General features: G+C 36.1%; 2 protein-coding genes and 1 pseudogene across 2 annotated transcripts; 2 read left to right on the top strand and 1 right to left on the bottom strand.

The window, feature by feature from the left end:
* The first annotated feature begins 1283 nt into the window (after positions 1-1283).
* Positions 1284-5923, top strand: LOC147919478 (uncharacterized; annotated as a pseudogene).
* Positions 5924-6673: 750 nt separating this feature from the next.
* On the top strand, positions 6674-8305 carry LOC104771408 (uncharacterized). The gene is made up of 5 exons (XM_010495922.3): positions 6674-7306; positions 7400-7635; positions 7743-7843; positions 7923-7982; positions 8079-8305. The coding sequence occupies exons 1-5, from the start codon at positions 7093-7095 to the stop codon at positions 8161-8163; spliced, it is 696 nt and encodes a 231-aa protein (XP_010494224.1). The 5' UTR covers positions 6674-7092; the 3' UTR covers positions 8164-8305.
* A 92-nt stretch (positions 8306-8397) lies between these two features.
* Positions 8398-10036, bottom strand: LOC104771409 (uncharacterized). Its single transcript, XM_010495923.3, has 2 exons — positions 9306-10036; positions 8398-9199 (listed from the first exon to the last, which is right to left on the bottom strand). The coding sequence occupies exons 1-2, from the start codon at positions 9733-9735 to the stop codon at positions 8559-8561; spliced, it is 1071 nt and encodes a 356-aa protein (XP_010494225.1). The 5' UTR covers positions 9736-10036; the 3' UTR covers positions 8398-8558.
* Between the last annotated feature and the right edge of the window lie 6479 nt (positions 10037-16515).

Here is a 16515-nt window from a genome sequence, read left to right as displayed (position 1 = left end):
TCATCTTTCTATCTTTCTTTATCATTCTTGTGCTAGGTTTGTAATAACATTTAAAATTGTCTTGCTATACTTCATATATATATATATATATATATTTATTTTTATATATAAAATACTTACTTCATATAGATATATATCTATATTTATTTATTTAATATAAAAATACTATTTTTTATCTCAAATACCATAAAACTAATTTTGTGTTTTTAATATCTCAATAACAGGAGTACAAGAGAATGTACAACAAATGAGAAAAACTTGTGTGGACAATTATCCTACCTTAGATGGTAAATGTAATGAAAATGATTGTAAGTCTAAGTGCTTGAAGAAATGGAAGAAAGCGCATAGTATTTGCGCTGATACAGGCGGAGGACATTTGTACTGCTCATGTCGTCATTTTTGTCCTTAATTTATTTTAATTTACGAAAACTTAGTTTATGTAATAATAAAAGTAATATAATTAAATAATAAGATTTGGATTACGATCTTAAAATTTAGTGATTTGTATTAATGTTATTGTTCTGTCTATCATCCTGGTTTAAACCCATATAATGTAAATTTCACAAATATAAATACTATAGCATAGTAGTAACTTGTTAAAACTAAACTAAATATATGTTTTCAAACTAAACTATACGAAATAATAATATTAGATCAACAATTATTTTAAGCGTTTTGAAAAAATTTATATTTTTTTCTAACCATGTACAACCTAAATAATGAAAAAAAAAACAAAATAACTGAATTTCTGTCATAATGGAAAACTTACAAAAAAAATAACAATGATATTTATTGTTGTAACACCCAAATTCTTTCACGCAAAGAAAAGGAGAGTGCAAAATAAGATTTCAGAATAATATGGTCCAAAAAATTCTTGGGTTAAATCTGAAAGAAGGTATGAAAATATCTTTTGATTCTTTTTAAATAATCCAATATGGATGGTATCGATGAGATGGTTCAAAAATTTACTTCTTTTTATTAGGGATAGTAGGAATAGAGATCTACACCAAAGAACTCTTAGAGCAACTTTATCCTTAGACCATCATTAGTGGGGAATACTTTTTGGGGTACTCTCACAATTGGGTCCCAAAATTCCAATTAAAAACTCATTTCCGAGAAAAAAAATGAGGGTATCGTTGCTTTGGGAAGGAATTGAGCAACCACCTGAGTAACCCGATGTGGCTTAACCCTATTGGTAGACGCATAAATATAAAATATTTTTTTTCTTCATTTCTTCTTTCATTCTTTGCGACTCTCTCTCTTCTCTCTCGTTCGAAACAGCGATGGAAGAGGCGATTCTTCGGAAAATCTGGAAATTCAATCGATTCACAGCGATAGAAGAGGACGGCAAGGTCTACCGACTAACGAATCGGCGAGATAAGGTTCGTCTTCTCATCTATTTATTTGGTGAAAGAGAGCTTTGCTTTAGGGATCTTCGGATTTGGGATTCAATTATTGTGATGTGTAGTTTGTAATTGTGATTGCTCTGTTTTATAGTTGTAGTTATATAGCCACTTGGATGTAAAAAAAAATAAATAATAATAGTATAATACTATTAATTTGATTTAATTATTTTCTAATTTGCCCAACCAATCAAATGAAGACAACAATAGATTATGTGTCTTAATAGCTCTCGACAAAGACATTTTTTTTAATTCTCTATCCTTTTCTCATTTTTCAAATTTTTTTATTCTCTACACCCTCTATTAGATATATCCGATGGAGATGGTCTTAGAATCTGAAATTAAGAAAACATTATTTATAAGCATCCGAAGAAAACTACATGACCAGATAGAATGACATATTTGTTCTACCAATTTTTTTGGCATTCTTTAAAAGATGGTCTAGTATACTGGGTTAAGGACTTCTTTCGAACCAAAAAATTTGATAAAAAACTAAATGAGACAAATATTTGTCTAATTCCAAAAACAGATAAGCAGCTCGGAGGATGGTAGAGTTTAGTACAGTTAGTCTTTGTAACATGAATTATAAGACTATATCTAAGATTCTTTGTCTAAGGTTTAAGTAAGTCTTGCTTATTTCAGAATCACAATCGACATTCGTTTCCGGCAGACTAATCATAGATAACATCATGGTTGCTCATGAGATGTTCCATGGCTTACGCCGAATAAGAATTGCAAACCAAATTTTTTGTCTATTAAAACAGATATGAGTAAAGCTTATGATATAGTAGAATGGACTTTTTTAGAAATTGTGTTGACACGGTTAGGTTTTAATTCAAAATAGATATATTGGATCATGTGGAGTGTGAGCTCACTCTTTTACCAAGTGTTACTAAATGGTCATCCTCAAGCACACATTACCCCTCAAAGAGATTTACGAAAAAGAAATTCATTATCACTTTACTTATTTATTCTACATACAGAAGTTTTGATTGCTAATATTACAAAAGCAGAGAGAGAGAAGAAACTGACCAGTATAAAGTTAACTTGGAATTGCCCTTCTATATCACACTTATGCTTAGTGGATGAAGAACATCATAAAATAGTCATTGATATTATAGGAAGCTATGGGAAAGCCTCTATGCAGGATTAAGGATGTCTTTGAACTACAGCAATTTCAAGATGGATTATCTAATGTAATTTTTGTAGTGATTTGTAAGAATGGTAAATAAGTCTTTAAAATATCTGAAAATAATGCATCAGCCGGACGAGGGTGGCAACCACAAACATAGAAAGGGTATCGAGGCCTATGGAAGATAGTGGTAACGAGATATAGTATTTGTACCAGATGATCAGAGACATGTGCATTAATCGGTATAGCCTCGACGAGTAGAGAAACAAAAACCCGCATAGTTTTTTCATCCCTCAAATATATGTATTCTTCTTCTTTGAAGCTAAAAACATTGGAACTAGGCCTTGACTTTCGAGTAATTCAATCAGTTCCAATTTGATTCTATTCGGTTTTCGTTTTAGAGTTGAGGATCCTTATAGGTTCCAAAGAAAATTTGGTTTGGAATTGGTTCTTTTGGTTATGGGGTTTAGAATCCATTCATATATTTTTTGGTGTTCAGGTACTTTGAGGTATTTCAAACATTCTTAGTTTCGGGTATTTTCGGATATATACCAGTTTAAGTATTTTGACTATTTATTGAATATTCTTTTCAGATTTTTTTGATATTTTAGATATTTGGTTATTACGATAAAAGTATTATAAATATACTAAGTTATATACTTCAAATACTCTAAATATTTAATCTATATTAACATTGTTGAAGTACATTTTGTGTTATGCTCTTTTAGTTGTCTTTTATTTAAATTTTTATTTACAACATTAACCCTTCAAAAACTTTCAAAAATAACATTACTTCAGATTTTGTTTCCTAAAGTTTTTACATTCGATTCTAACTAAAAATAATTACAGCAAAATCAATATGGAAACCGAATGATATATTTAACCACACCTTCTATCTCTGAATCATTTGCAAACAAAGAAAACAATAATTTGATTCCCATTTTGTTTTTCAATATGAGTTTTGATTCTTAATGTAAGAAGAACTTTGATTCACATTTATTTAAATATTATAATTAACATATATAAACTTAATAAAATTTTAAAATATTACGAATATGTAAAATTAAAAAAGTTTTTGATATAATATGATATGGTTATATAGTAGATGAGTTGTAAAGAGGACATGTTTGAATTAATAAAATATCATTAAATTTGTACTAACACGGGTTAAATCCTCATTTAATTATTTTTCAATACTATTAATATTAGAATATTTGACATATAAATCAAGTTGATTTAACTAAGTTTGTGTAAAATAATTAAATGATTATGAACAATGTGACTTAATCATAGCGTATAAATAACTTTTTTATGTATTTAGATCTCTTATTTTTGTTATAATAACTAAAAATAAAAATAGAATCTCAAACACTAAACAAAAAAAACTAAATATAACAAACTAAATATAACAAACAAATGGTCATGAAGTATATTGTGGGTTAAAAAAATAGTATAAATATTTTGCCTTACAAACAGCCGGAAAATTAGTTATTGCTCTATTTACAAAACATCCAATATTTAACAAACAAATAAAATATAAAATAATAATAAAATTATATGCGCGCGGTATACCGCGAGTTAAAATCTAGTTTGATACAATATTGATGCTTTTGGTCTTCGAATATTATAAATTTTGATTTGGTTTTCTGTTCAATTTTTCTTAATTCAGTTCTAGTTTGGTAATTTTTGGTTTGGATAACTTTCCCTAACAATCGAAAAAAATAAAAAATGAGAACTAAACCCCCACTGGATAAAATACCTTAATCCAAAAAGCCAAACCGAACTCGACCCAAATCTACGCAGAATACTAAAAAATATCCAAACGAGTTTTAAACTTTTGAATCCAAAATACTGAATCCGAACCGAGAATTGAATGGATATCCGAAATATAATTACATATACAAAATTATTATGTAACCTAATAATCTAATAATACAATTATAAATTCAGAAATATCAATTATTCTTAGATCTAAATAATTAAAATATTAAAATATTAAAATATTAAAATAACAAAAATATAGCTATACAAGTGTTGTTGTTGGAACTGCAAAACCGTTTTTTCTCTCGTAAGCGATATCAACAAGGCAAAGGCAACCATTTTTTTTCTTCCCTGCCGGCGTCAGCTTCTCCGGCGTCGGCCATCGTTGTTTCCCTTTTTCTGTTGGTTTGAATCTTTGTAATTCATTTTTTGCTGGTTTTATGTTCTTGTTAATGCCAAATCATGGCTATCAAACACATACTCTTTGTCTTCATATGATGATGTTGTGTAAGGGATTGAGGCTGTCGTTTCCAATTAAGAATCCAATCTCTTTATGGGATCCATCTCTGGTCTGGTTTACAGATCAATTTTACCAGAGGCCTTCACTAGATATGACAAAATCACCGCTTCTACAATGTCGCTCCTCCCTTGTAATGTTGATTCGGAGGAATCATGATGTCCTTTTCATGTAGAAGGTTTGTTTCAGGTGCTTTCTCTCATCGCCGGTGTATTTTCCGATGATTAACCGGTGTTTATCCTTTTACCTGAGGGTATGGAGGTTTCACTTGGGGTTTTGATCCTGGAATCAATGGAGGAATCAAACCACTTGACGGAAACAAAACCAGAGATCGAACATGGTATGTTTCTCCAATTGACTTGGGTTTAAGTCTTATCCCTGGATTTTGTGTTGAGTACTCTTGTACTGAACATGTCAACAAACTTCTTGTGACGTTGACATTTTCTGATGGTGATGTATTCTCATTACCATGTATAGAGTATTTCATCTTATCGATTGATTGTATGGGCTGTGGAGTATATATGGTTTTTAAATTAAGGAGAAGAACTTTTTTGATGATGATGATGGTGACAAATTTCCTTGGGCGGAAGCATTTCTTCTACCGGAAAGAGTTCATCGTTTTGTTCATGGCATTTTCCTTTGGTATAATCTAAAACAAGTGGTCGTGCTGGAAAGGACAATGGCGGCTAGTGAGTATGATGGTGATGTTCTCTCGTTCCCTTGGTCGGAAAACTATGCTTCTATTGAAAGGAAAATTATGGCCACTAATCGACATCGATGTGTTAGGCGTTACCAGCATTTTGTATTGAGTTTCAAAAAACTAGAATCAGAATCACTTCACACTTCAATTTTTTCCATTAACAAAAGTAATGCGAGAAGCATTTTGGAGTTTCATCTATAGGATGATAGCCAATTACGAGTATGTGAAAGAGAGACTTAATAAGGCTTGCGACTGGAAAGCAGGGTCACTTCCACTCCTCCATCAAAATTGTGTTCAATTTCCTTTATTTGTGTCATTGGTTGTATATGAGTGGTTCATGTATTATGTAAAACTCTTTATGATATAATATATTTGATTTGCCGAAAAAAATTTAAAATAACAAAAATAAATAGAAATTTTAGTTATATTTTCTCTGTTTTACAAAAAGTGTTATTTTGACACAATTCACACAAATTAAAAAAATATAGCATCATACATGTTTGCTCTTAATTATTAAATGATCGATCATTTAAAGTTAATGAAAATGAGATTTGTGTTAAGGAATAAATTAAAAAATTTAGTATAAAAAATACATTAGAATTAGAAAGTTAACAAGGAAAAATTCTCTAAAATGACATTGTTAATGAAATAAATGGCATATTTATCAAAATTTAACCAATTGTCTAAAATTTTTAGATTTTTTAATCTAAACCGGAACATAAAAATAGAAAATAAACATGTTTTCATTAACCTGAACCTGAACCTGAAAATGAGAATGAACCTGAACCTGAACCTGAACGGATACTTCGAATAGGTTTTTTTTTTTTTTTTTTTTGTCATCAGATAGAAACCAAGGAACGATTATTCGAAACAAAGTGAAAGAAAACATAGAACAAAGCCAAAAGAAAACTCATAACGCCTCTCCTCTCACTTGATCATGAAGCCAAGAAGGCCCTCCAAATGAAAGGTAAGACTGAAACCGACCATCTCTTGTGACGCTTGCAGCAATCGCCGTCGCTACCTTGTTAGCAGAGGTTGCAACCGAATACACTCTCCACGCCTGAAACTTAGCCAAAACAGAGTGTATGTCTTTCAAAACCAAATGGTACCGTGGCCAAGTTGCCGGGTTATTAATGGCCTCACAGATCATAGTATTATCCATAGCAAACTCAACCTTCGCCATCTGTAATATCTGGACCGCTTCAATAGCCCACAAAAAGGTTCGTAGTGCCGCAAGGAACCGTGACTCTGAAGCTGTGAGAGCATCTCTAGCATGGAAGAGTACCTGTCCTCGATGATCTCTTACTATCCAGGAACCACCCGAGAAACTGGAGCTTGTTCGCCAAGAGGAACTAATATTACATTTGATAAAACCAAGTGGAGTTTGTTCAATATCCTTTTTTTTTTTTTTTTTTTTGATCAAAAGGTTCAATATCCAAAATCCCAAAAAACTTGAAACGAACCTGAAAGGATACCCGATTGCCCACGCCTTATTAACAAAAACAATTAAACGAATCTCAGCATTCCTATAAATACCACATGGGCGGGGTTACACACATATCCCAATTAACTTTAGTTAATGTTAGCCATGGCTCGCCTTATCCCAATTTCCCAACCGTTCTTCTCTTCAAACACTAAACCTCAACCACTACCAATCGCCGCCGCTCAAATCTCCGACCACCACCCGCCGCAAATTCTTTCTCGTAGAGACACCATTCTCCTCTCCTCCACCGCTTCTCTTCTCCTCTCACTCTCCCCCACCGATCCCGCTTCTGCCTTCTCATTAGGAATCTGTACACACACACAAACACTTGCCACTCTCCGTTTTATCATCTTATCTCCAATTTGTGATTTTTTTTTTTTTTTTTGAAATAATTTGAACGCAGCAGGACCTAAAGAGTGGCTTAAAGAACAGAAGAAGAAGTCATCAAGATTCTTACTCGCTCCCATTGATGCGTCTCGTGAAGCTCTCCGATCTGCTTACCTTTCGATTACTAGTGAATCTGAGTATACGGATAAAGATTTGGAGAATCTTCAGAATCTGTTCAAGTCTTCTGCAAGAGACTGTGTTCCTAAAGAGCGAAGCTCTCTTGTGGACTTCCAATCTAAATCCGGAGTCGAGGTTTTGTTGCTGTAATCTTAAAGTTTTGTTTTGTTTTTTTTTTTAATTATCAAATGATCTTAAAGTTTCGATTTTTATGAAGATGGTGTGATGATCTTGTTGTTTAGGTTTGTACATTCAAGCTTGTTGTGAAGAATGCTGCTTCATTACTAGATGATAAAGACCCACTTAAGTTAGAAGCTGAGAATATACTCAGTGATCTCGTTAGGTATGTGCTAGTTTGATTCTATTGAATGCTCTGTAATGTGGTTCTTTGTTAGTTGATTTCGCGCTTTTTGTATCCGCAGGTCTTTCGGTTCCTTGATCGTGTTGTCGAATGGGATTGATATGAATCTTCCTTCTGACAGGTTAGTGATTGAAATTATGAAGGGATCTTATTCCTTTTATGTGTTCTCTGTTACTCTAAGACGATATTTATATAATGCTCTCAACTTGTTTCTCAGAAAAAAAGTTGCGGATGCGGTTACTGATGCTATCTCTTATCTTGACAAATTTGAGAAGGGTGTTAAGGACTGCCTTGAGATATGATCTGAGATGAAGTCTAGTTCTCTCTTCCTTCTCTTCTTGTGAACTTGTTGTGGTTGTATAGGTGTACCAACAACATCTGTTACAAGTGTCTTGTTGAAAGAGATCTCGTTTTATATAAATATAATTGCATGCTTGATGCTTAGCTTCGTTTGAGTTACAGCAAGGAAGTAAGGTTATGCTAGTTATTGAACAGCATGATAAGCCTTGTTTCTTCTTTGTAGTTTTGCAAGCAGATGAAATGGAACATTTTAGTTTAGAATATAGTGAATTGTTCATACCAATGTTTTATACATCGTCAAATTACCAATAACCTCCTACACAATTTCTGTGGTGTGAAAGACTCATATATATGTTCTGCAAAAGCGTGCAGTGCCAAATGCACATCTGGAAGGAGCTTACAAGCTCACATGATTCTCTACGAAATTATCTTGAGGCGGTGAACCAGAAGCTTCGACCAAGTACAAACGGCAGCATGGTTTTCCATCATCTGGATGGATCTGTGCAGTCCTTGGCAGGCTAAGAAGTTTGTTGAAGAGATTGAGTGGATCATGCAGCAGACCGAAGTTTGCATCTGGATCACCAATCTGTGAAAGCCTGACATGAGAGAACCCCAAAGATGGTAAGAGCTGATCAGGCCAGTCACTGTAAAAGTGGAACACAGAGTTTGGGAGTGTAGCAGACGGTTTGTTCATGAAATCCGCCAAGAGTACTGTGCTGGTTACTGCACACTTCTGAGCTATGAGCTTCAGTACTTGCATTGCCTCTGTGTGAGACAGGTAATAAAGAATGCCTTCAAGAACCCATACAGTGTTAATATCTGGCAGAAAACCCGATTTCTTAAGCTGTTCAAACCAGTCGTTGTCTCTGATATCAATTGCTACTCTGACTAGTGATTTCGCTGTCATCCTAAGCTCATCTTTAGAATTTACTGCAGCTTGGACTAAGCTTGTTTTGGTTTCCAAGACATCTTGAAAATCCACTTCAAATACATTACTTTTGTTCAAGCAGTTAAGTCTGTATGATCTCGCATCCATTCCTGAAATTTCATTACACCATTCTATGTTGGCTACAATTATCTTAAACTCATGCTTCACATATATCATGTAATTTCACAAATATAAATTAAATAAGGGATACCAAACCTGCACCAAGTAGCACAACCTGTGAAGATGCATCACTTTCGAAAGAATCCAAAGCAGCTTGAATCCTTGTGTCAAACCATAAAGTTCGAACGGCTAGAATCACACCGGAAATCTCTCGAGCATTGTTGAGTCGGTCAGTCTGAATCTTTGTGTGTAGGTTTCTCAAATGTGTCTCTCCAGCAAACAAGTGAGCGAGAGGATCATGAATGACATGTTTCCACAAAGCTCTTCCTGCAGCTGTTTGACAAGCAGACTTCTGTAGGTAATCCCACTCACTTTGAATGCTCATATGCAGTTTCTTCACACCTTCACTATGTAAAACCTCGGGTATCACGAATTCTTCCTCTATATCCGGCCATGTCGTCGTAGTAGACGCTGATGATTCTTCTTCTGCTTCTTCTTGTGGCTTCTGCTTTTCTATTTCAGACATAGTTTCTTTCTAGTTCTCTCTCCTGAGCGAATAATGTTTTGTCTGTTATATAATGAAGGAATGTGGAGAAATTATTTGGTGTTGGTCATAGAGATAAGAAAAGAGAACCACACATAAAAACAAAGGCTTAGAAGCAAAAGCATACGTTCTTCTCTGCGTAACCACTGGCTTTTTTCTTTCCTCTTAAAAGAGCAACGAGTGGCTCCACACTCACGTTGCTTCTTTTAGCCCCTTCCACTATTTCATATTTTTTTAACTTAATGATTTTGACCAACTAATTCTAAAGCTCGAGTGTCCACTCGTTTTTTCTGTTCTTTTAAAACGTTTCTTTATCAGTTTAGTGAAAGAACCCATTTCACTAGTTTTTTTCAGTTCTTTTAAAACGTTTCTTTTTCTGTTGATTTTGTCCAATGTGAGAAATTTTTGATGTTATTTTTATTTCAATATGTGAAAGAACCCATTTCAATTTGTGAATGTAAGATAAATTTCACGCTGAATTCGATTAAATTTTCAAGAATGGAATAGATAGTTTTTTTAGTTTGAACTAGATACGGACCTGCGGTACACCGCGGTGACATTTTTTGTTTCCGATTATTTAATTATGTTATACTTTAGTATTCTTATAATGATATATATATTGTTATACATATAAATATATTATATATATATTATATACTAATATATAATATAAACGTATAATAAACTAATAGCAATAACGTTGGAGTGGGTTTATACTATTATAGCGTACAGTACAAATGTATATGAATAATCTTTCTAGCTGTTATGTTATTTACTATTCGGTCGTGATCAATATTAAGAAATTTTGTTTGGACTAAGTGGTCAAATCCATAGTTATAAATTTTTTTAATACATTAAGCTTTCATGTGGACTGTGTGATGTATGATCGGACATAGTTTTTTTCATGTGGACTATGTGTTGTATGATCGGACATGGTTTTTGTGACGTGGTTTTCTACACGGACTGTTCAAACTTGGTAAAGATAATGTCTCCTCTTCATAATTGGCGGACATTTTCGATATATCTCGACGACATCAAATGTGACAGGAAGAAATTTTCTTCTTTTTCTTTATCTTTTGTTCCTAGAAATGCAAATGTAAATACGGATTATTTGGCACGCCAAATACGTATTTTTCCCCATAATGTTTTGTTTGTAAACAGTTTTTCACCCCATTAACTCTGTTTAACTAATCTTCTGTTGTCAAAAAAAGTTTTCGTAAAAATGTATAGATTAATAAAAACCAAATAATGAAATATAAAACTCCGATCATTTTATTAAATAAAAAATATTACACATTTAATAAAATACCTTTAAATAGGAAAATATTAAAAAACACATTGTGTTTTATTATTCAAAAACACAAAAAAAACCGAGCAGTTAATTCTGTAATAGCCCACGTGTCAAACATGCTTCCTCATAAGATATATACACAACTCCATTGAATGTTCTAAAATCATCATCGGTTGTTGGACCTTTGACGATGGTTAGAAGCATTTTGAGATAAAAGTTCATTTCTATCACCGGTGAAACGAATTGCGGCGGAAGTTTTTAATAGCCCTCTCCACTTTCTCTTCTTAGTATCCCATGTGTAAAATTTTAGAACCTGAACAAACGTCAAATTTCTTGAAAAACAGTTTGCATAATTGAGAGCAAGCCTAAGTATCTTGAAGACTATGTTCTACTCTCGAAGGAAGAAGGAGAAATATCACTAATGTGTTTAAAAGATGAAATGAGAAATTATAGTGAAGCTAAGGAGTCAAAGCATTGGATATTGGCGTTTGAGGATGAGAATCATTCGATCATCAAAAAGCAAAACTTGTGGATCTCCCGAATGGTGTAAAACCGATTGGAATGAAGTGGGTATTCAAGCTTAAGCGTAATTCTGATGGTAGTATCAATAAACATAAGGCTAGGCTTGTTGCTAAAGGTTTTTTGCAACGACATGGGATTTTTTTTGATGAGATATTCGCACCAATGGTTTGACTTGAGACAATATGACTGCTTATTAATCTTGCAGCCACAAACGGGTGGGAGATTCATCACTTGGATGTCAAGATAGCTTTCCTCCATGGGGAATTGAAAGAAACCGTCTATGTCACACAACCAGAAGGGTTCGAAGAAAAGGTTTACAAGCTCAATAAAGCTTTTTACAGTTTGAGGCAATCACCAAGAGCTTGGAACAACAAGCTGAATCAGATTCTCAAAGAACTAAAATTTGAGAAATGTTCCAAGGAGCCTTTGGTGTATCGTAAGATGGTGAGTGAAGATCTACTCCTTGTAGCAGTCTATGTTGATGATTTATATGTCACAGGGACAAATCCGAAGTCATAAATGAATTCAAAAAGGAGATATCATCAAAATTTGTGATGAGTGATCTTGGGAGGTTAACATACTATCTCGGGACTGAGGTTTTCTAGTACGAAGGAGAAATAATGTTGAATTAGAAACAATATGCTTTAAAGATATTTGTTCAAGCAGGGATGAGAGACTGCAACTAGTTCACATTCCAATGGAATATGGATTGAAATTGGCAACGTTAGTGGCCGAGAGAAGTATTGATGCTACAAGCTACAAGAAAAATATTGGCTGCCTCCGCTACTTGATGCATACAAGATCGAACTTGTCTTTTTGCGTGAGAGTATTGAGCCGTTATATGCAGGATCCAAAAGTATCCCATAGAGCTGCAATGAAACAATGCTTAAGATACCTAAAAGGGACGACCACATTCGGTTTGGTGTTGGAGCGGTCGGTTCCTAAAGTACCAAGACAGTGGTACCAGTTACAATGTCGATCCTAATGATGGTAAGAGCACAACAGTACATGTGTCCTACCTTGGGAAAAGTCTGAGCTCTAAGTGCTCCCAAAAAAAAGAAAAAGTGGCACTATCCTCTTGTGAAGCAGAATTCATGGCGGGTACCGAAGCAGCACGACAAGCGGTTTGGCTCCAAGACATGCTCGGAGAAATCATGCAGTCTCCGTGTGAGAAGATTGTCCTTAAAACTGACAATAGATCAGCAATTTCTCTCAGTATGAACTTGGTGTTTCAAGGTATCACCTCATAAGAGAGTGTGTTGAAAACGGTCATATAGAAGTGGAACATGTTTCAGGGAGCGAGATAAAGGCAGACATACTCACTACAGCTCTTGGAAAGATCAAGTTCAAGAAAATGAGGGATCTGGTGGGAGTTCAAGATTTGGCAAAGATCAATTTCAAGCTTAAGGAAGAGAATGTTGGATAAGCTTGACATAGCTTGAGTCACAAACCAACCAAGTTATGGTTTAACAACGAGATAAGGATTAATATCTTTAGGAGTCATATAGAGATACATATGTGTAGGAGTTATCTAAATATATTTCCTAATGTGTTTAGGTCTTGGTCAAGTGTCTTCTATATAATGAGATGCAAGGTTGTTGCATAACTTATGAGATTAAGAGTTTGATAGCTTTAGTTTTTGAGTGAGTTTTCTAAAGCAATAAAGAGAATCATTCTTTATATTTGAGTTTCTTAATCTTACTTTTGAGTTCTAGAATATCTTTATCAAATTGAGTTAGAGTTACTAGAATAATTGAAACGACCCTACTTTTTTTTGTAATAAATAATATTAATAATAAAACTACAACTAGTGGTCCCATACCCACTAGCCACCTAACCACAATCACAAACATCAGCGGAAATAACAATACCAATAAATATCCAATAAACCAATAACCAATAAAATAATAACCAGTATTACTTCCAATCATAAACTAATGATCCAAACAGAACAAATTAGAGAACCAGCAATCCTAAACAACATTCTAGGACTCAACTCTAGCAACCTAACAGAAGTCAGACAACCAAGCGAACCACTAGAACATCCTCCTCTTCATTGCCTTGATTCCACGATCACACTTTACCTTTACCTGCACCACAAACAAAAATTGCAATGCATGAGCATTTTATAAACACTCAGTAAGGAAATCCTCCCTTCTACTGGGCTATACACACAAGCAATAGAGACATCTCTAACCATCAACCAACAATCAATCAATCAACAATAACAAACCAGGACTCTGCATCGACCGACACCAACATGCATCGACCGACACCAGATGGGGATGCATCGACCGACACAAGGTTGCATCGATCGATGCTAGATGCACTTGCATCGATCGACACTCGAAATCGACCGACGCATTCTCGACATAACACGAAAACCCTAGGTTTTACGTGCCGTCCTCGCACTTGCATCGACCGACGCACAAAGTGCATCGACCGACGCAATGCCGAGCATCGTGTTTTTCCACGAAGCTTCTCGCCGGATCTTTGTTCCTGCAAACACAAAACTCGATCCCAAGCCACAAGAAAGCCTCCTAACGTCCCAATTAACGGTCTAACAAGCATAACAACACATAACAAGCAAATCAAAGAGATCTCTAGCTTAGATAAGCCATGGTCATGCACTTACCTTTGTCAAGAAGATTATGAACCTTAAACAAGCAAAACAACGCTCCTGGGAAGCTCCTACAACGATCCCAGCTACATATCTCTACAGGAACAACCTCAAATCTCCAGAAATCACCAAGAACACTCAAGAACACTTAGGGAACTTTTCTCTCTTTTGTTTTCTCTCAAAAGCGGCTAAAACACGACTAATGAGACAAAAACTCGAGTTAAGGGTTTTCCTAACCCAAAACGCAGCGTTTAACTTAAGTCAAAACGCAGAAAACTGAACCTGCATCGACCGATGCACTATATGCATCGACCGATGCAATCCCCTAAACCGAGATTTTGGTTCACGGATGTTACAATTCTCCCCCACCAATATAGATTTGTCCTCGAATCTCAAACAACCATCAGCCAAGGACTCCTGTGCAACCATCTCCACGGCCCGCACTCCTCCGACCGATCTACGGAAGGTCACCTCTAGGCGATAGACTCACGCTTCAGGCATTATTTGCTCTCGACTTTTGGACTTTCCTTTACTCATAGGCCTAAACCTTGAGTTTTTATTGGCTCCTCATCAGTCCTAAGTCTGCATGCCATAAAGTTGGCTCCTCATCGAGCCTAAATCCGCATGCCATAATATATAAGGAAAAATCCAATACTCGTCTCTCGGGTTGCCACCCTACAGCGCGACTCCGGATTGTCATCCAAAGTCGATATACCAACCATACTGCTAAGCCACAAAGTCTCAGAGTATGACAGTACTAGGAGAACCAAAGTCCCCCAAGAGTCGCAAGCAAACAATTCTGAACACGTCTGAGTCCTATCCCTATCCAGGTTTCCTTCCCGTGGCTTGCGTAGAACATCACAATGTCCTACCCACCACATATCCCCTCACTGGAATACCTCATGACCACACAAGGATCATATACATGCCACAAGGGCCAAACAAATGTCCTAAACATGACCGCCATGAAGGCCAAACAAATGTCCTAAACAGGACCGCCACCAAGGCCAAACAAATGTCCTAAACAGGACTGCCACCAAGGCCAAACAAATGTCCTAAACAGGACCGCCACCAAGTCCACTCGCCCCGAAGGACCATCACAAAAACCATCTGTCCCGAAGGACCGTCACAAAGACTATCTGTCCCGAAGGACCGCCTAAAAAGGCACTCTGGCTAAACAGCCCGCCACAAAGGCCACACAATTGGCTAAACAGCCCGCCACAAAGGCCACACATCTGGCTAAACAACCCGCCACAAAGGCCACACATCTGGCTAAACAGCCCGTCTCAAATGCCACACAATGTCTCAAAAGACTGCCCCACACGGGCACAATGACTCAAAAGTCCGCCACTAAGGCAACACAAGCCTCTCCAATGCTCTCCACCACTAAAATGGACAAATTTTAACTCACATAAAACTTTCCATTTTTAGCACTTTCCACTTTTGGAAACTTCTATTTCAGGAAACTTTCCTCAAAAACCCCGCCTCACGGAAACTTTGTACCTCGAGCACCACCTCATCTTGTTACTGAGTCGCACAAACAATCACCCCAAGCGACCAAGTAAACAAGAGAGATGGGCTGGAATACTCTATTCCTGCTCCAGCCATGGATTACAGATGGGACCAGGCTAGACAAGCTCAAGTCGCGGCTTGCTTCTCATACCACTTCTTAAACATTGCCTTCATCCTCGCCTCATGCTCCCAAGTCTGCTCCTCCACACCATCATAGTCCCAAAGGACTCTCATCAAAGGAACCTTCTTCTTCTGAAGTTCCTTGATCCTCCTCTCGAGAACCCTCACTGGTCTCGCCTCCAAAGTCATGTTAGGTTGAAGATCTTCAGGAATCTTAGCCAACAACTGATCATCCTCACAGAGACACTTCCGCAACATAGAAATATGAAACACCTCGTGGAATGCACGCATAACCTCAGGCAACTCTAGCCTATATGCTACCGGTCCGACCCGCTCAATCACTCGGAACGGACTCGTAAACCTCAGACTCAACTTAGTCTCTGTCAATGACCTGTTTGGACCCTGCAACATGGCCATCTTGAGGTACACTCTGTCTTCTACCTGAAACTCAAGATCTCTCCTCCTCCTATTGGCATAACTTCTCTGCCGATCCTGAGCTTCCTTCATGTTCAGCTTGAGCACCCAAATCTTCTCTGAGGTCTCTTGAACAAAATCTGCCCCGAACATGCTCCTCTCCCCCACCTGAGTCCAGCATAACGGTGTACGGCATGGTCTCCCATACAAAGCCTCATAAGGAGTCATCTTAATACTCGCCTGATAGCTGTTGTTGTAAGCAAACTCTACCAGGTTCAGGTGA

This window comes from Camelina sativa, chromosome 20 (assembly GCF_030686135.1).
Source record: "Camelina sativa cultivar CO46 ecotype springtype chromosome 20, ASM3068613v1".
NCBI classification, from domain to species: Eukaryota; Viridiplantae; Streptophyta; class Magnoliopsida; order Brassicales; family Brassicaceae; genus Camelina; species Camelina sativa.
The sequence above is the reverse complement of the archived record's forward strand: the minus strand, read 5'-3'. Positions and strand labels throughout refer to the sequence as shown.

What these genes read in the sequence shown, in the direction of transcription:
- LOC104771408 (XM_010495922.3), top strand. Translation starts at nt 7,093, where the DNA reads ATGTTAGCCATGGCTCGCCTTATCCCAATTTCCCAACCGTTCTTCTCT. An exon ending in TGCCTTCTCATTAGGAATCT is followed by an intron (nt 7,307 to 7,399) that starts GTACACACACAC and finishes ATTTGAACGCAG; the next exon opens with CAGGACCTAAAGAGTGGCTT. An exon ending in AATCTAAATCCGGAGTCGAG is followed by an intron (nt 7,636 to 7,742) that starts GTTTTGTTGCTG and finishes CTTGTTGTTTAG; the next exon opens with GTTTGTACATTCAAGCTTGT.
- LOC104771409 (XM_010495923.3), bottom strand. Translation starts at nt 9,735, where the DNA reads ATGTCTGAAATAGAAAAGCAGAAGCCACAAGAAGAAGCAGAAGAAGAA. An exon ending in GGTTGTGCTACTTGGTGCAG is followed by an intron (nt 9,200 to 9,305) that starts GTTTGGTATCCC and finishes ATGAAATTTCAG; the next exon opens with GAATGGATGCGAGATCATAC.